General features: G+C 40.8%; 1 protein-coding gene and 1 long non-coding RNA gene across 3 annotated transcripts in view; one reads left to right on the plus strand and one right to left on the minus strand.

Moving 5' to 3' along the window:
• Bcap29 (B-cell receptor-associated protein 29) overlaps window positions 1-14,796 on the minus strand; it is a 39,998-nt gene extending 25,202 nt beyond the window's left edge. The window contains exons 1-5 of one of the 2 annotated variants that reach the window (XM_006239982.4): window positions 14,638-14,796; window positions 14,443-14,552; window positions 10,992-11,092; window positions 7,222-7,372; window positions 4,623-4,758 (exon numbers count right to left, since the gene is read on the minus strand). In XM_006239982.4, the coding sequence (XP_006240044.1) occupies window positions 4,623-4,758; window positions 7,222-7,372; window positions 10,992-11,092; window positions 14,443-14,534 (480 nt within the window). In that variant the 5' untranslated portion in view covers window positions 14,535-14,552; window positions 14,638-14,796. The remainder of the gene's footprint in view (window positions 1-4,622; window positions 4,759-7,221; window positions 7,373-10,991; window positions 11,093-14,442; window positions 14,553-14,637) is intronic. The other variant, NM_001006980.1, reaches the window with a different exon arrangement.
• Window positions 14,797-14,871: 75 nt separating this feature from the next.
• On the plus strand, window positions 14,872-17,497 carry LOC134479362 (uncharacterized). The gene is made up of 2 exons (XR_010052588.1): window positions 14,872-15,015; window positions 15,670-17,497. It is a non-coding gene; the product is annotated as an uncharacterized LOC134479362 (long non-coding RNA).
• The last annotated feature ends 35 nt before the right edge of the window (window positions 17,498-17,532 follow it).

A 17,532-nucleotide genomic window follows, 5' to 3' on the forward strand; every position in this document is an offset into this window, starting at 1 on the left:
AGACCATCAGACCTTTTAGAATCAAAAAAGTTGCCTCTAAAAAAGCAGAAAGAGAATTTCTCACAATCCTATCAATTTGTTCAAAACAATTCTAGCCTAGAAAATTAGAGTTGCAATTGTAAAAGTCAGAATAGATTTAAAAACATAAAGCTTACTTTGGACCATTACCCCAGTGGAGGTGATTACCAAAATTGGGAAGGAACCACTGAGCTGCAGGAATGTTTACAGTGACTGCTTGAATTATGCTGCCAACTCGGAAAAGCTGGATTTGTGGCAGTCTTGTAAATAAGCTTTCATTACTGCACCTGTAAAACTGCTCCAATTTATTATCCTTAATTCATGCTGGAGAAAGACCAAGAGGTCTGGAGACTGCAACTCCACAGCTCCCAGCTCCAAGAGTACAAGCCTTCCCTGCCTGACCCCCTCTCGGCCACCAGGAAGCAGGTGAGAGTAAAGGTCACAGAGGAGTAAAGCTTCATGCTGCCATTCTGAAGCAGTTCAGTTAAAATTAACTGATGGCAAGGCATGAATGCGCATGTCAGAGATAGCTGAAGAGGCAGGAGGATTGTGCTCGCTCGCTCTCTCTCTCTCTCTCTCTCTCTCTCTCTCTCTCTCGATGTATTTGTTTTTATGTGTATGAGTGTTTGTCTGCATGTATGTCTGTGTACCATGTGTGCTGGTGCTCATGGGGCCAGAAGAGGGTATCAGATCCCCTAAACTAGAGTTACAGATGGTTGTGAGTCACTATGTGGGTGCTGGAAACTGAACGCACAGTCCTATGGAGGAGCAGCAAGTGCTCTTAACCAGGGAGTCATCTCTCCAGGCCGAATATTGTGATTTTAAGGACAGTTTGGACTACTTAAAGAGAATCTGCCTTGAAAAACAAACAAAACATTAACTTCTTTCATAATTCTCATTTCTTTAACTGAATTATTAGAAGAGAAATGGGCCTTGGGCACCAAATAAGCATCATTTTCCTAGGACAGCACAGGAGCTGAGGGGACAAAATATGTGTTTGTAAATGTGGGGCTACACTACAGTCAGGCTGCATGGCCTCAAACTTCCTCTACTGTATTTTTTTTTTTTAATTACCTGTTCCTTCCCTGTTTTCTCAGCTATAAAATGCAGACAATACAGCCTCATGGGATTGTTAAGAATTAAGTGTTAATATCTTACTGTGAGGCATTTAGAGTCACAATTGGCACAGAGTTAACTATTATTTACAGGCACAGAACCTTGAAAGTCAAAACCTGTGAGGTGACTTGCCCTAGGTCACACTGCTGATTATGGTAGTGCTGAAATTAGCACCCAGGTGAACGTTTCTGAATCTCAGGATTAATATTTTCTGCAGGATAATATTCTTCCTAGATGCAATAGGAATTTTATCATTCTCAATATTTCAAAGCCCACATGAAGTAAAAAAAGCATTTTTTACATTCTTGCCTATGGCTTTTATTCATTACATTAGTTAGACTCTGAGAATAGACAGGATTTATCCAGCTTACAAACTTCCTTTTCTTGTCTACTAGCTTTAGGGTAGCATATCTGGTAACCTAGCCCACTGGTGCCTCTTCTGAGGATCTAGGACCTCTGACTGAGTCTGAGCTACTCAGAAATCAGGGAATGAGAAGAGCATGGAATCAAAGGGAATGAAAAGACAAATTGTGGAAGGTCCAGGAATCAGCAAGCAGGTAATAAATTTCCTACCATGAGTGACTGGCTTTGAAAATAATTCTGAAGGAAGAGTTCTAAAGTTCTCCTGAAGAGGTGATGTTTTGAAGGACAGGGCTCATTGAACTCTGTTAGTTGTGATGTACATGTGAAAAATATTTTATAAAATTATAAAAAGTGTCCGCTTACAGTTCAAGTTTAGAAGGAAAAGAACTAAAGGGGAGTGCATGCTGCAGCAGTGGTTACAACTCATTACTCTAAGAGGATGGCACAATTTCAAAGCACTAGAGACAGACAGATGAAAGCATTCCTGTGAGGACGGAGCTGAGGCTTTTGAATGTGGTCGCCATACACTAGATGATGATTTTACACTGTGAAATAGATCAAAAGGCCTAAAATTAAGTGAACGACATTAAAGTACAAAATAAAATTGATTGTGCTGTGAAACAAACATACATCTCCCCATAAAAAAAGCAAAAAGTACTTATTGGCTTTTTAATACAAACCATACCTACGTCTTGACTTCTAGAGAACAAAATTACTATAAGAGGAAGTACAGAAGACATCAGTGGATCAATCAATGCTTTTTCAAATCAGAATAAACTTTGGTGAGATGCTCAGTGGGTAAAAGCACTTGCTATGTGAGCCTAGCGACTGAGTTCAACCCCTAAAACTCATGTAAATTTAGAATAAAAGAGCTAAGTCCTAAAAGTTGCCCTCTGATCTCTACACATAGACTGTGGCATGCACACCCTCTCTGTATCCTGCATACACCATAATAATTTTTTAAAAAGAACAAGACAAAGTAAAATGTAAACTGTTTTTAACATGCTACTTCCATAAAAGATGCTGGTAACAACCTGGTCATAAAGATATTTTTAAAAATTCTGTGTCTATGAAAGGAGGTCTTTCCTTCCATTTTGTTACCATCTAAGTGAAACAAGTGTCATAAAAAGTAAAATAGAAGCTCTGGATGGGAGGTGGTGAGATTTATGAGCTCACAGAGCTCTGTCTATTGGCCACATGATAGCTGCCTGGCTTCCAACTGAGGGCAGGTGGTGCTCGCACGCAGGTCTCTTTTAAAAGGCTGGGCTTTAAGGCTGAGCTCAGGGTTCTCAGTGTCTACTGCTGAACAGGGCGTTAGCTTAACATGAAGACTATCTTTAGTTTGTAATAGAGAAATGATCTCAATGCATGATTATAAAAATACTTTCTTAGGAAAATGTGTTTCACTTGTTAATAGTTCCAATGGCTTTTTTTTCTAAGAAAACCTCATGGAATTATTATGAACTGAAATGCTGAATCTATAAGATCATTAATAATTTTGTGTTTTCTTTTTCTTTCTTTTTTGTTTATCTTGCCAATAGGGCAAACCTCATTATTTGAAAGACACATACATTCCCTGGATATCAGAAGATATAAGCAACATTAAGAATTGTAAACAAGACTTTAAAATCACGTAATCTCAATAATTTCTCTTTACTTCCCATAAAACAAATCATTCTTTAACTGAAAGAGAAATGGACACAGAAAATTATAAAGATTTAATTTAGGTTATGAAGTAAAATTAATGGTAATAGAGGACTTCAAATTTGTAATCCAAGAATGGCTATGAGATGCTATATTCTGGGTATGACATGGTCACTGTAATCTTCAACTCACATTAGCTGTGGTTACTTGCACAAGATTGGCCCTTGTCAACATTCAGTCGTAGATGGACATAGGGCCCTCACCCTTCCTGCTGAACTACTCTGAGAGATTTTGGAGGAGGGGAGTAATTGGGAGCTGTGTACCCAGTGGTGAACCCACTAAACTACAATGGAGACCAAATCCATGGTCACAGAAGGCTTCAGTTACACTCAGTGCCATCACAGACCAACAATGGATGAAGGTGGAAAGGGTCTTGCAGGGGGACAGAGGACTGGGTGGGTGGAAGGGACAAGAGTGAGCAGAGGTAAAAAACAGAATGGATTATATACATGTATGAAATTGTTTAAGAAGAAATTCAACTAGAAAAAACCCTATTAAAATATGCATGCTCCTGTTGTCCTCTGAGAGCCTTCACAGCTGACTCAGACAGATGCAGACACCCACAACCAAACAGTGGATGGAGCCTGAAGACTCTTAGGGAAGAATAGGAGGAAGGATTGCTGGCCCAAAAGGGACAGAAACTCTACAGGAAGACCAACAGAGTCAGCTAACTTCATCCTTGGGGCTCTTGGAGTCTGAACCACTAGCCAAAGAACACACATGGGCTGGACCTAGGCCCCTCTGCTCATATGTAGCAGATGTGTAATGTAGTCTTCATGTGGGTCCTGAACAACTGGTGCAGGGGCTATCCCAAAAGCTCTTTGTACACGGGATATGTTGTAGCTGGGCTGCCTTGTCAGGCCTTAGTAGGAGAGGAAGTGCCTAGCCTCACAGAGACTTCAAGTACCAGGGTGGGATGGGATACCCAGGGAGGCCTACACCCACTTAGAGGAGAAAAGGAGAGGGGAAGGATTGTAGGGGAGGGTGACCATGACTGGGGCAGTGAGCAGGATGTGAAGTGAATTAGTAAAAAAAAAAAATTAAAATAATTTTACGCATGCTCCCACAGTTCATAGAAACAGGACCACTGGTGTTAATTTGTATTGAGGGAAAGTGTGGAATCAAGCATCCCTAAAGAATAGTAATCAGCGGTGCAGTGGTGGCACACATTTTTAACGTAGCACTCAGGAGGCAGATGGGAAACTCTGAGTTCTAAGCCAGCCTCATCTAGAGGGGGTTTCTCCAAAACACAACAACAAACAACAACAAAAGCAATCATTCCTTAGATCAACGCGATGGTTTCGGATACTTTCTCTGAACAAATTATGAAAATGCTATTTTTTTGATGCTAAAACATAATACATTTCTCCTTGTGAACGTTAGCAGCATTTACACAATTTTTTATAAAGAAAATTAAATACCAATTTTAGTCTTTCATTCTCTTCCATGAATTTCTTGGCAGCCTTATTGGTATTTTCTGCTTGAATTTTAAGCACTCCTTTGTTTGTTATTTCTTTTGCCAGCTGAGTAATAAGCGTAACCAGACGTCTCAACACTCTGAGGAAAAAGAAACAAGTGAAGTTCAGAATAATGCATAACTAGATTAATCATCGGGAACTCTGACTTCAACACAAATAGCCATTGTCAAATAATTCCTGTTAGGTCTAAAGAAATGGTGGTGGAGGCGACATTTAAATGAGACATTTCCTTCTTGCTATCTAAGTCTGTCAGTTAGAACAAGCTGGGCTCCACTCCTTTGCATCCTCTGTTAGAAGATAAGCATTGGAAGACAGCTGGAGAGCTGCCCCCGGCTCCGCTGCAGCATTAGGGAATCTAGCTGAGGCATGCTGCAGAGCTCACACTGCAGGTGCAGGTGCAGGACAGCTGGCTGGCTGACCAACTCATTACCTCCTAGGCCCTAATACGAGGGCTTTGAGTTGATTTACTCTAACATCCACCCCATTATGATCTGCTGGAGTGTGTGAAGGGACCAGTCCTGGAGATCCAAAGCTGCAGGATCTCCATGATACAGGGTAACAAGAAGATACCCAAGAAAAGATCCTGTGAGGACCCATATAACTAGTGTAGCAGAAGTCAGAGGCTCCAGCCAGACCACTCTTTTTTGAGGAACATTTGCTTGTAAAAGGTGTGTGAACAAAAGTGTATACTATGTGACATGCTGTGACACATTTTGTTTTTGCAGGGGGAGGGTTTCAAGGGTGGGGGCAGCTAGGAACATGCAGATATAGTGGCATTTCACAGCTTCTTGCATAGTGTTGTTTTCACTTTATAAACCATTAGCCTTAAGTAGTCAAATGAAACTTTAGTTAATTAATGTGGGTTTTTGAAACAGTGTTTCTGTGCATATCCCTGGCTGTCCTGGAACTCACTCCCTAGACTGGACAAATGCAACGCAAGGCCACCAAGACTCTATATATATCTATATCTCTATCTATCTATCTATCTATCTATCTATCTATCTATCTATCTATCTATCTATGCAGTTTAAAGAGCATTTTCTAAGGGGGCGCAAGTCCAAAACACTGAACATTGACAGGTTTACATGTAATCCCCACTGTCAATTATTCTTACAACAGCTATTTTCTAAGGAACTATATTAGGTGTTAGGGCCACAGCTGAAAATGAACTTAGTTCTTATCTTCAAGTTTAAGTTCTAGTTGGAAATATTTTTTATTTTTATGTGTTTATTTATTTATTTTGTTGTTTTCAAGACAGGGTCTGACTATATAGCTCTGGCTGTCCAGGAACTCACTATGTAGACCAAACTGGCCTCAAACTCACAGAGATCTACCTGCCTCTGCTTTAATTCCAAGTGCTGGGATTAAAGGCATGTGGCACCATGCCTGGCTTCTAGTTGGAGATATAAACAGTATTTAATTGCAATTGTAAATAACACTACAAGTTGACATCTAGACTTAACAGAAGACTTGCATACTTTGTAAGAACTGATGGCCACAGGGCTTCTTTGAGAAAGAGCTAAAAGATAAGTAAGAGCTAAAAGACAAGTAAAAGTTAAATAAAAAAGAGAAGGCCAGGTATGGTCAGCTTAGCCTTTAAACCCAGCACTTGAGAAGCAGAGGTCTCAGATATCTGCGAGTTCAAGGTCAGCCTGGTTTGCATAGCAGGTTCCGAGTCATCCAGGGTTACATAGTGAGACCTTGTCTCAAAAATAAAACAAACGGGGCTTCAGCTTCCCAGGTCCTTCCCTACCACCTTGCTTGTGTGTGTATGTATGTGGGGGGGACAGCTTGTCATTGTCTCTGTGTGACCTGTTTCCTCACCCAAACAATAACTGTTCCTCAAACACCACAAAAACAAAGGTTGGATGGAGGGAAGAGTGTTCTGGAATAGCATGTATGATGGCACAAACGGGAAGGACAGAGATATTTCACAATCAACAATTATTTTTTAAAAGAATGAATAGGGCAGGAGAGTGGGAATGAAATGTACTGTTCATATTGGAGAACAGTAGTCAGCAACTAGATCACTCAAGGCCACCTGCAGCCAGTAGATCTACAAACTGTAACTTCCCCCTTGTTTTTGAGATTGTAATTTAATTACATGTCCCCTTTCCCTCCCTTTCCTCCTTCCTAACCCTCCCATATATCTTTGCTAATTCTCCTTCAAAGTCATGCCTCCTTCCTCCCCCCCATTTTACTAATTGTTATTGCATCTACACACACACACACACACACACACACACACACACACACACGCACACACACACACACACACACAGTCCGTATAATGCTACCTGGATATATGTTTTCAGGGCTGAACATTTGCCACTGGACAACCATTTCCTGGGCTCTTCCTTTTACAGGCCAAGTCTTCCATTCCAAGCTTTCTTTAGCATAACTAAGATCTGTTACTTGAGTATATCATTTACACTCTTTTATGAAGATATCAATGAAAAGATCTTAGTGTAAGTGGAAAAAAGCAAAAAAGAGAATTCTATGAGTGTTAAAACTGTGTGTGCACATTTTTTTTTTTACTTACAGCCAAAAAAATAACGAGAATCCAGAAATATAAAGATTTCTTTGAGACCTGAAGAGCCTCATCTGTGCCTGCTCATAGGCAGCAGGTCTGCTGGCTGAGTTCTTCTCAACGACATTTATGGAGGAATACTTCTTTACTTCTCTCACGGCATCTGTTACAAGACAGAGAACACTACTTTTGGTTTTTAAGAAAACATTTTTTTTTTAAACAAGAAGGAGTTGTAGAATAAACTACCAGACTTTGAGATAGTGGACTTTAGCTATGCCCGTCTTTTTGTCCATCCCTCTTTAGTACCCGATGGGGTATTGTGCGCAAAGATTAAAGTGTGTAAGTGGATAGTAGTGGTAACTTATGAATCACTTTAAACCATTCCTCTGGGGCTTATCAGCTCAAGTCATGATCTACTGTGAAATATCTCTTATTCTTTCCACTTCTATGCACAACTAAAGCTCAACTTGTCTCAGGAACAGACACAACCCTGCCTCATCCTATTGCACTCACTATCACTTTACATAACTAAGACTTCAGAACTATTTCGTTGCACTGAAGTTTCTATTGTGCAGACTAGTTACCTGAGACTCAGACATGCTGCACTTACTTCACAAGAGTTCACAGGCACTCTCTGAATAGTGCCACATTTCTATCACTCCAAATTAACCCCCAACACATCACTGCAAAACAATAAGGTTCCATTTTATCACCTCACACTTGTATGCCATTTTTTTGACTGAAAAATCTTTATTTCCAACACCATTAGGCACACTAGCAAATTTGTTGTGTGTTACAACACAAATAAAGATAAGTTTGTGTTGTTTGTTGATTTTTCAGATAGGGTCTCACCATGTAGCTCTGGCTGTCCTGGAACTCACTATGTAGGTCAAGCTGGCCTTGAACTCACAGAGATCCGGCTGCTTTTATCTTCCAAGTGCTGGGATTAAAGGCATATTGCCTCCACCCTCCACCCCTCAGCTGGATAATTAGTTTTTGCACATGATTATCTGGTAATTGTGTGGTAACATTTTCTGCCTAGGAGATGGAGTTCCCAGAGTCCATAGAGGTAAGAATAAAGTACACAGACATGGAAAGGGTAGTTCAATTACTAGTACTAGACCTCCCTCGGAATCTGGCTTCCTCCTTTGCCTGCACCCCACTGAAACAACTCCTATTTTATTATAAAATTTTTCCTCTCTCTCTCTCTCTCTCTCTCTCTCTCTCTCCCCCTCCCTTCTTCCCCCCCCCTTCTGCTGCTGCTTCTGCTTCTTCTCTTCCCTCCCTCCCTCCCTCCCTCCCTCCCTCCCTCCCTCCCTCCCTCCCTCCCTCCCTCCCTCCGCTTTTTAAATTCTCCTTTGTTGCTCAAGTGCGGGCAAGCTGGTTTCTGAGAACTGTAGCGAAAAGACTCTCCTATGGCTCTCTTTTCTTACACAGGTGAGTGATCGCTTTCGGTAGACACTTTGATACCTCTTAAAGACTTGTGATTATTTCTCATTCTTTTATTTCACAGACACATGTCAAACTAAGAGACACACAATGCCATTCCAAAGTCATTCAGGTAGTTGGTGGCTCAGTAATGATCAGTTTTCTCTACTGCTTTACTACTTTATTGTGTTGATATATGGATGGAGATTTAGTGTACAGTACTAACAATAACACATCATGTCCAATATTGACATTTTCAAGTAAAATACAAATCCATCAAAACTTGACACAATTTCCTTCTTGTGTTGTTGTTGTTGATGTTGTTGAGACAGGGCCTCATTATAGAGCTCTAGATGTCCTTGAACTCACAGATCTATCTACTACTTTTGTTTTTGCCTCCTGAGTGCCACCACATCTCGCTTCCCTTCCAGTTTTAACAATTCTATACTCCTTCACAGTGAATGCTCTCACTTTTATAAGGAGGACCAACTCTACTTCAAAGGTTAGTGTTTAGAACGTAAACACATCTTTGTATAAAACAACATTAAACACAGTGGTGACGGTTCCAAGTTGGTACCAGTAAACCCACTTAACCCACCACTTGAGCATTAGAAGGAAGTTCCTAGGAAAAACATTTTGCAATGTGTATTAAAAGCTAAGTGACACTTGCAAGAAGTGGGTAGGTAATCTTAAGACAAGTCACTTAATCTTGCTGGTCCCAGTCATGTCTAAAAGAACATGGTGATTATGAAGGCTTGTGGGATTTCTGTTTTGGAAACCTACTAGCTCTACTTTTAACGTATGAAGTATCATTACCATGGATATTTATAACCTGCTGAAAAACTCATTCAGGCTGCATATTTCCTGTAAAATGCTCATTATCAGACTTGCTGTTTTTGCTGCTGTTAAGAATTTTGAATATTACTCAACTGTAAACGACATCCACTTACACTTTATACATACTTTATAGGTATAAGCCTGAAGTTAATTTCAGACAATGTCTTTACTGTTCTTGGATTTGGACTCTAATCTATCACACAAAGTGAGGGGTAGAATTTTCCACCTGTGCCAGCATGCTCATGCAAAAATGTTTTCAATTCTTTAGACTCAAATTTTTAAATTTAGAATTTTTTGTTAGGACTGCTCAATCTTTCCAGTACGCTTCTATAATCCTACCATGTGAATTCAAATTTTGAATGTCATTATTTGCTTTGTTTTTAAACCCAAAGTCTCATTCATATTTTCCCCTAAGTATTTCAGCATGCATCTTCTCAGACATATTCCTATGTAAAAACTATTAGTAACTTTCTTCTTTTTAATCCAAGGGATAGACCACAAATGCTTTAGGCAAAAGGATAAACAATGGATGTTTTTAGGGCTGGACAGCTGCAATATTGACCTGTGGGGTTGTCCATGGAAAGAGGCATAGACCATGTAGTGTTTGAATAGGCATGGTACCCAGAAACTCATGTGTCTGAATGCTTGGCCCATAGGGAGTGGCACTATTAGGAGACATGGCCTTGTGGGAGGAGGTGTGGGTGTGGGCTTTAAGGTCTCCAATGTTCAAGCTACACTTAGTATGTATGGCACACAAGTTTCCTTCTGCTGATTTCAGATCAAGATGTTAAACTCTTGGCTCCTTCTCCAGCACCATGCTTGCCTGCATGCTATAACGCTTTCTACCATGATGATAATAGACTAAACATCTGAAACTGTTAGCTATCCCCAGTTCAATGTTTTTTCTTTATAAGAGTTGCCTTGGTCATAGTCTCTTCATAGCAATGAAATCCTAAGACAGACCATATGCAAAAGGGAGAATGGTGACATTTCAATAAAACTGTTATCTACAAATATAGACTTCTGACCCATAAAGATCCTATACAACTATCACAAGTAAAGCGAAAATTTACCAATATTACATAATAGTCACTTAATATTAAAAAATTGGCAGTAGCCACTATAGCTGTTGCTTTTAATCAGGTGTCAATGAAGACTCACACTGTCTAAGACTCTCTTAAAAGTCTATTATTCCATTCGTTTGCTGCATACAAGCCAAGCCCCTGGGTGCCAGGACAACATATAACAAAGACTATAACTGTCCATCCTCTTGCAACTTGAAAGAAGGCCACTTGTTATTGCATTTAAACTTTAAAGTAGCCTAAAAGAGATTAAGAATCACTGCACCTAAAATTTGTGTATATAAAATAGTATAAATATGTATCAAAAGAGCTATAATTACCTAATGTCAATATATAAAAGTCTTTCAATATATCAATGACATCAACCTAACCAATGAAAGCCTAGATGATTTATTGCAAAGACATGGATCCAAAGGAGGAGTAGCTGGCACTTACCTAGAAACAGAACGACCAATAGAATTATAATGGTAAGAAAGGCTTTGTTCCAGAAGCTGGCGATCTTGGTCCAGACACTAAAGGAAAAAATCTTGTGCCATCTGTAAAGCATTACAATTAGATTAGATGAGCAAACAACCAAACAGCAGACAAACCAAGAACAGGTCTGCAATGTCTTTAAAATACTGAAATAATATTTTGATAATAGCGTGGCAAAAATAAAGATTTAATTTTAAAAGTTTTTCATCCTCTTTCATGACAGAATAATTCATGAATAGAAAATATTATTATGAATAATAAATAGAAAAAATAATTATTTAATTATTTTTATTATTTGTAAATACTATGATACTTGATGGTTTAAATATTCTAAAGTGAAAATAACTTTATTTTTGGCTTTGGCTTTGGTTTTTCCAGACCGGGTTTCTCTGTGTAGCCCTGGCCATTCTGGAACTCTAGACCAGGGTGGTCTTGAACTCAGAGTTAGGCCTGTCTCTGCATTCTGAGTGGCAGGATTAAAGGTGTGCGTTACCACTGCCTGACTGAAAATAACTTTAAAAAGTTATCTTTCATGATGAGCAGAACCTTAAAAAGAAGTGAGGCATTGGTTTGCGCACATGCACTCATGCCTGTAGACTCCACAGTGTAAAGAGTCAACCTGAGATGTTGTTCCTCAGGAGTCCAGCCTTTCTACCTTGCTTAGAGACTCGGGACTCATCGATGAGGCAGGCTGACTGACTAGTGAGCTCTAAGTATCTGTGTGTTTTTGCCTCCCCCGCACTGGGATTATAAACCTCTGCAGCACACCTAGCTTTCCCCCACAGACTGTAGGAATCAAACTAAGGTTCTCCATCTTCTACAGCAAGCATTTTACCAACTGAACTATCTCACCAGCCCAAAAGGAAATTCTCAATCTGTCACATTTTGGATGAAAGCTACTTCTTTTTTCCCAGTTAGAGAACTGTCTCAGAAATAATGGAAGTCTTTTGATCTAACACTTAGGAACACCTAATTCTCTAATTATTTATTAGACACAGTGTCTTGCTGTGTAGCCTCTGCTGGCACGGAACTTGTCAAAGCTGGCTTTGAAGTTGCAGTCCTCTTGCTTTAGCCTGCTAAGTGCTGCAGGTATAAGCATGCATCAACATTTTGGCTTCTGCAAGTATATTTTTATATGGTGTGCTTCTATCATTTACACTCACTAAAATAATTTTGTTCTTTAAGCAAAAACGAATCTAAAATGACTGAGATATGGCATGTATGCAAAGTGAAAAAACCAAACTCCGTATATATCTTGATAAACATTCATGTGTGTAAATACTCATATAATTTATCCATTACCTAGGTCAAGGTCAGAACGGAGGAAATGAGATGAGCAAACAGTCTAGACAGACGGAGCAGCATAAGCAAAGCCACAGACACAAGAAATGATACAAGTTACGAGTGGCTAATCCCTCCATCCTCTAACTGGAAAGCTGTCAAACAGTCAACCGAAGTATTTAAATTCGTAATACATTGGGTCAAAGGGAGGTGTCAAGGTAATTCACATGTGAACATACTTCACAAACACAACTGAAAATTTTTACCTTAAGATAGGGCAAATTATTAATACAAGTTGAAAGGAACTATCGACAATAACTTCAAGTTGAAGGGGAGAAGCCAGACGCAGGTGAATCGGTTCTTTGCCTTGATGACCAAATCCAAAGCAATTTTATAGGCTCTATTTAAATTTAACATTATAAACATTTTTTTAAAAAAAGAATGTAAGCGGCAATAGCTTGATGTAGGTCCAAATGCAAATTTGTTTATGTCTTCAAGAGTCAACAAAAGAGGGAATCTAACAAGTTTCTAAAAAGGCCCTCTTGGGAGTTTGCAGTAGACTGAATTTAAGAGACAATAATAGCTAATATGTATTGAGTTGATATATTATTGGTGGTGCACTACCTCATCTAATTACCACAACACCATATGAAGTCCACACTACTATTACCAGGAAAACTGGAAAACTGACCAGAGAAGGTATGTAATTTCTCAAGGTCATATAATGACACAAAGTCAAATGAAAACTGTTATTCTGAGCATTATGTACCTCCAACCACTTCACTACAGGAGAAAAGACCAGATAGACTAAAGGAAGACTCTGAAGAGAGCATACACACTGTGGATAAACACATGGAGGGGCACAGGTGATTCCTGTGCATAGGTACCACATGTTCTTACATGAGAATACTCATATATCATATGTTCCTATCCACACTTCCATAGCTACTAGATCAGGGTGGGTACAAAACTGTAAACAGCAAGAAGAAAAAGACTGGTCTATAAATTCTTCTGATGACTTTTTTCCCCTCTAAGTCTCTAAGCCTTATTTAAAAATCTGTTGTGCATGAAAAATGACTTTTTGAATATGTAAGACTCTCTCACAAGATACCAAAGGCAAAACATGTCTGCTTTTGAAATCTGAGGTAGAAAGAACAGGGACAGCATTGTCTGATTGCAAGTTCAGGATCTTATCTGGAGTCTGACACAGACCAGTTAGGTGACTTAGGTTATGAAACATAACCTTTCTGGCCTTAAGCATGTGATCTATAGAACCCATGGGTTGGTGGAAATAACTTGGTACACCCCTTCCTACAGTATGATTTACTACTTCTTGTCAGGAAGGAGAAGGCGCTGGTATGGAGACAAGGATAGAGAAGAGCTGAAATCCAAGCAGATGAGGAGTTTTAAGGTTTTGAAAGACGGCTTGGACCCCGAGGCCGTCAATTCTATTGTCCCAAGTTAACATTTGTGCATCCACACGTTTTTCTCTGCTCAAATTCAGGGCAATTTGTGGAGGAGGGTAAGGGGGAGGGAAAGGTAGGAAGGGGAGAGGGAGGGAGGGAAGGAAGAAGGGAGGGAGGGAGGGAGGGAGGGAGAGAGAGAGAGAGAGAGAGAGAGAGAGAGAGAGAGAGAGAGAGAGAGAGAGAAAGGTACACCATGAAGACAGATGTCCAAGGCACAGCCACGGCTTTATTGTACCTGTACTCAAGACCAAAAAGACTGAGTTATTTTAAAAAAGGAGGTGAAAAAAATCTGTTTGTACACATAATCAAGCTTTTTAATAGTTACCAGATAGCAAATTTGATTTTCATTTTTAAATGACTACCTTTTATATAATTGGCTCTCAAACTTTTATTTAATTATCCATTTACTATATGTATGTATCGTGTATTTATGTGCGCGCATGTATGTTTCTGTGAGACCCGGGGTGGAAGTGTGTGCAGGTTAGAAAACAACTTTGTGGTTTCCGGGTATCGAACTGAAATTCTCTCCCTTGGCTGCCACGGCTCTATTGAGCCACCCAACAGGCCCTCTCAAAACTTTCTAACTTTATGAAAAGCATCACATGCCTCAGCCTGAAGAAGTTTATCAAACATTTGGTAACGTTAAGGATCTGAAGGTTTCCTACCTCTGAGGAGAAATAAAGGGCAAACAGAAGATTAAAATGAGTCCTATTTCGGCATAAAGAAAGCTGGCAACCGCCGCCCATTGGATTGTCATGGTTTGTTTTCTTCACACCTATACAGAGAAAGATTTCAATTTCAGAAAAACATGGGTGAACGGACAGACACGCGGCGCGGGCCCCGGAGGAAGTCCATCTAACCCCGGGTGACGAGGCTGTGTGCCGGACGGCCCCGCAGGCTCTCCCCCGGCCCCATGGCGGCCCCGGGCGGTCCGACGCCGCGGCCGGAGCCTCCAAACACGTTCATCAGCGGAGCCGCCCTCCGCTAGTCAGGCTTACCCGCCGCCGATCGCTCCGCGTGCCCCGCCGCCCGCCTGCGCGCGCACGTCACACGCCGCTGGGAGCGCGCCAAGCCCGGCTGAGGTCACACTGGCGCGACCGCGCTTTCCACGGCCGTTGTTTCCTGGTGCGCGGCGTGAGGTGACTGAGGCTCCTTCACGCGGGCTCGGTACCCGCGAAGGGTGCGGCTGATCCCAGATGATGGAAGCCAGTTGTTTGGCTGGGGTCAGATCCGGCCAGGTGCTCTATGGTGGCAACTTGCCTCCCTGCCCTGAATTAACCTAAATTTAAGCTAAGGCCCAGGCCTTGGGGTTTGTGGAGCATTTTGTTCTTGAGACAGAATGTGTTTTGCGTGCTGTTTTCCTTGTCCATCGGTAGGACCAGGCAGCTTCAGGGAGCTAGCTGTTTGGGAACTGCATGGGTATACTCGTTTATCTAACCATATTCTGTTAGATAACTAGATAGGCCCTAGAAACCAAACCATTGAGGGTGGACTTCCTCAGGGTTAACTTTGCATTCTACCTCCGGTTTCCATGGTGACACTAGAAAGAAAAACCTAACAACTGGCCCTCCTTAGGTTTTCTGGCCAATTCCTGGAATAGTCCTGCTCTATGTGGAGACCTGACATCTTGATCTGCTCCAAAGATACTATTGTCTCCTCCCTTAAGCTGGCCAGGAGTCCGCTACCCAGGAAATCTGATTCACTTGGAGACATGTTGAAGAGGTGGGAGGAATGATTATTCCATTAATAAGAAAAGAAGCAGCACTTACACATCCCAAGATGGCGGTCCTTGAAGGAGCCTCCTTATGCTGTGTGGCAGTAGTAAGCTTGCTTGGTTTTCTGTGTTGTAATTCAGAAAAGTCTAACACCTGCCTTTGTTTGTTTTTCTTTAGTGGATGGCCAAAAGCCTAAGCTAGATTTTTGTTGATACTGGGCTTTCTCATTCTCTGAATGCCTGTCCCCTCCCGGAACTGCTGGTAGACCTCCATTTCTGAACAAGGCAGTGTTATTGGACCCTTTATGCCTAAAGGTGTAACTTTTGTCTCTTCCGGTTCTCCATCCCCTTGGATACCGTGTTTGTTTTTTACTGCAAATTAATAAGATTGTCCTTTAAAAAAGCCTTGGCACTCTTTTATTAACAAGACTAAGAATCTAAAAGGGAGCTCTAAATACCTCCAGGTTTTCAACATATGTGAATACACTTATTTTATTTATATATATATCTTTGCAAATCTCAGAAATGTAACAAAGTAGAGCAGAATAGATAGAAAAAACTAAAGTGACTTAGGAAAGCAAAGAAGCCTTTAGGAGTCCAGTAGACGTCTCATGCCCACTGAAAGCCAAGAATTCAGCAAAGTTAGCAAAATTTGCTGTAATAATTGCCTTCATGATATTAATTAGAAAAATTTTAAATTTTCATAAAATGACAGTGAACCATGCTTAAAGCCTGTCTATATATGAGTACTGGCCTTTCCCCTTTATAAGCTATAACCTTTTTTTCTCCCAGGACTTCCAAGTTTATGGTGGAAGACCTGACCTACATTCTTACGCAACCTTGGTTTTGCTTGTACCTTACCCTCCAATGCACTTTACAACCACTGTGCTCTCATTTACTGAAAAGTAATTTCAGAAGGCTTGAAATAGTCTGAAAAGCGGTTGCAGCTGTTGCTAAGACCTTTGAGCAGCCCATGCTCACTTGGGTTTGTGTTGTCTTTTTGCTAAGTGTCTGTTATACATGTCTATGCTTAAATCTGTAAGATCTTTAAAACAGGTTTTGCAGTTTACATGCATGTGTATATGGTGGTGGAGGGCAAAGGTGGATGTCAAATGTCTTCCTCATCATTTGCTTACTTTTTCTTCCTGTGGCTGCACAGGCTCCAGTTCAGCAGTAATCAACTCCAGTTCTGCCTCATACTGAGTCCCTGCAATCCCCCGTCCCCCCCACCCCCTTTTTAGTGGCACAGTCAAGAATTCCTCTTCCCCCCTGAGTGGAGGCCTCTGCAAAGGATTCCTGCAGACAGCAGCATGGGGTTGCACCTCATCCTTACGCCCGTTACTGCGAACACAAGCGCTGTGCCACAGGGTACAATTCTACGGGGAGCATGATGTGTGTAAGGAAGTGCAGAGTATAGACTACGTTTCAGGGTTGCGGTTACTTTGCTTAGTGGTACTGCCTGCCGGGCATACACGAGGCTTCAAGTCCAACTCCCAGCACAAGACAACCCCCTAGAAAACAAATCACCAACATTTAAGTTGATTTAAAAACTTTATCACAAACATATCTGATCATAAGGAAGAGAAATCAGCACAGAAGGTTGGGATCTGCCCTTCCTTGCTCACTTCCCACAGTCCACAGGGCCAGAATGAGGACTCACTTCCGTTGTTACTTCCACGGAATAAACTGAAGAGAGAGAGCACAGAAAAACCAGGAAAAAGTAGCAGCCTCGTGCTCATGTTAAAAGTAGTTCACGTCTCAAACAGCTTGAGGTAAACAGTTGTAGACAACCTACAGCCTTCCTGGTTTTGACATTCAGTGATACTTTAGTACTCAACTTTGATTCCACCCAGAGACTTCTTGTTGTCTACACTCTTCATTAATAAAAGCTTCTAGCAATATTGAGCCACAACAATATCATGAAAAACTATAAAATTTAGTTTTACTATCAAAACCTAGTTACTATCCTCTAATATTTTAAATTAAAATAAAAAATTCTAGCTGTGTACGATGTGTATTGTGTGTGTTTGTGTGTAAGGGC

This window comes from Rattus norvegicus, chromosome 6 (genome assembly GCF_036323735.1).
Source record: "Rattus norvegicus strain BN/NHsdMcwi chromosome 6, GRCr8, whole genome shotgun sequence".
Lineage (NCBI taxonomy): Eukaryota > Metazoa > Chordata > Mammalia > Rodentia > Muridae > Rattus > Rattus norvegicus.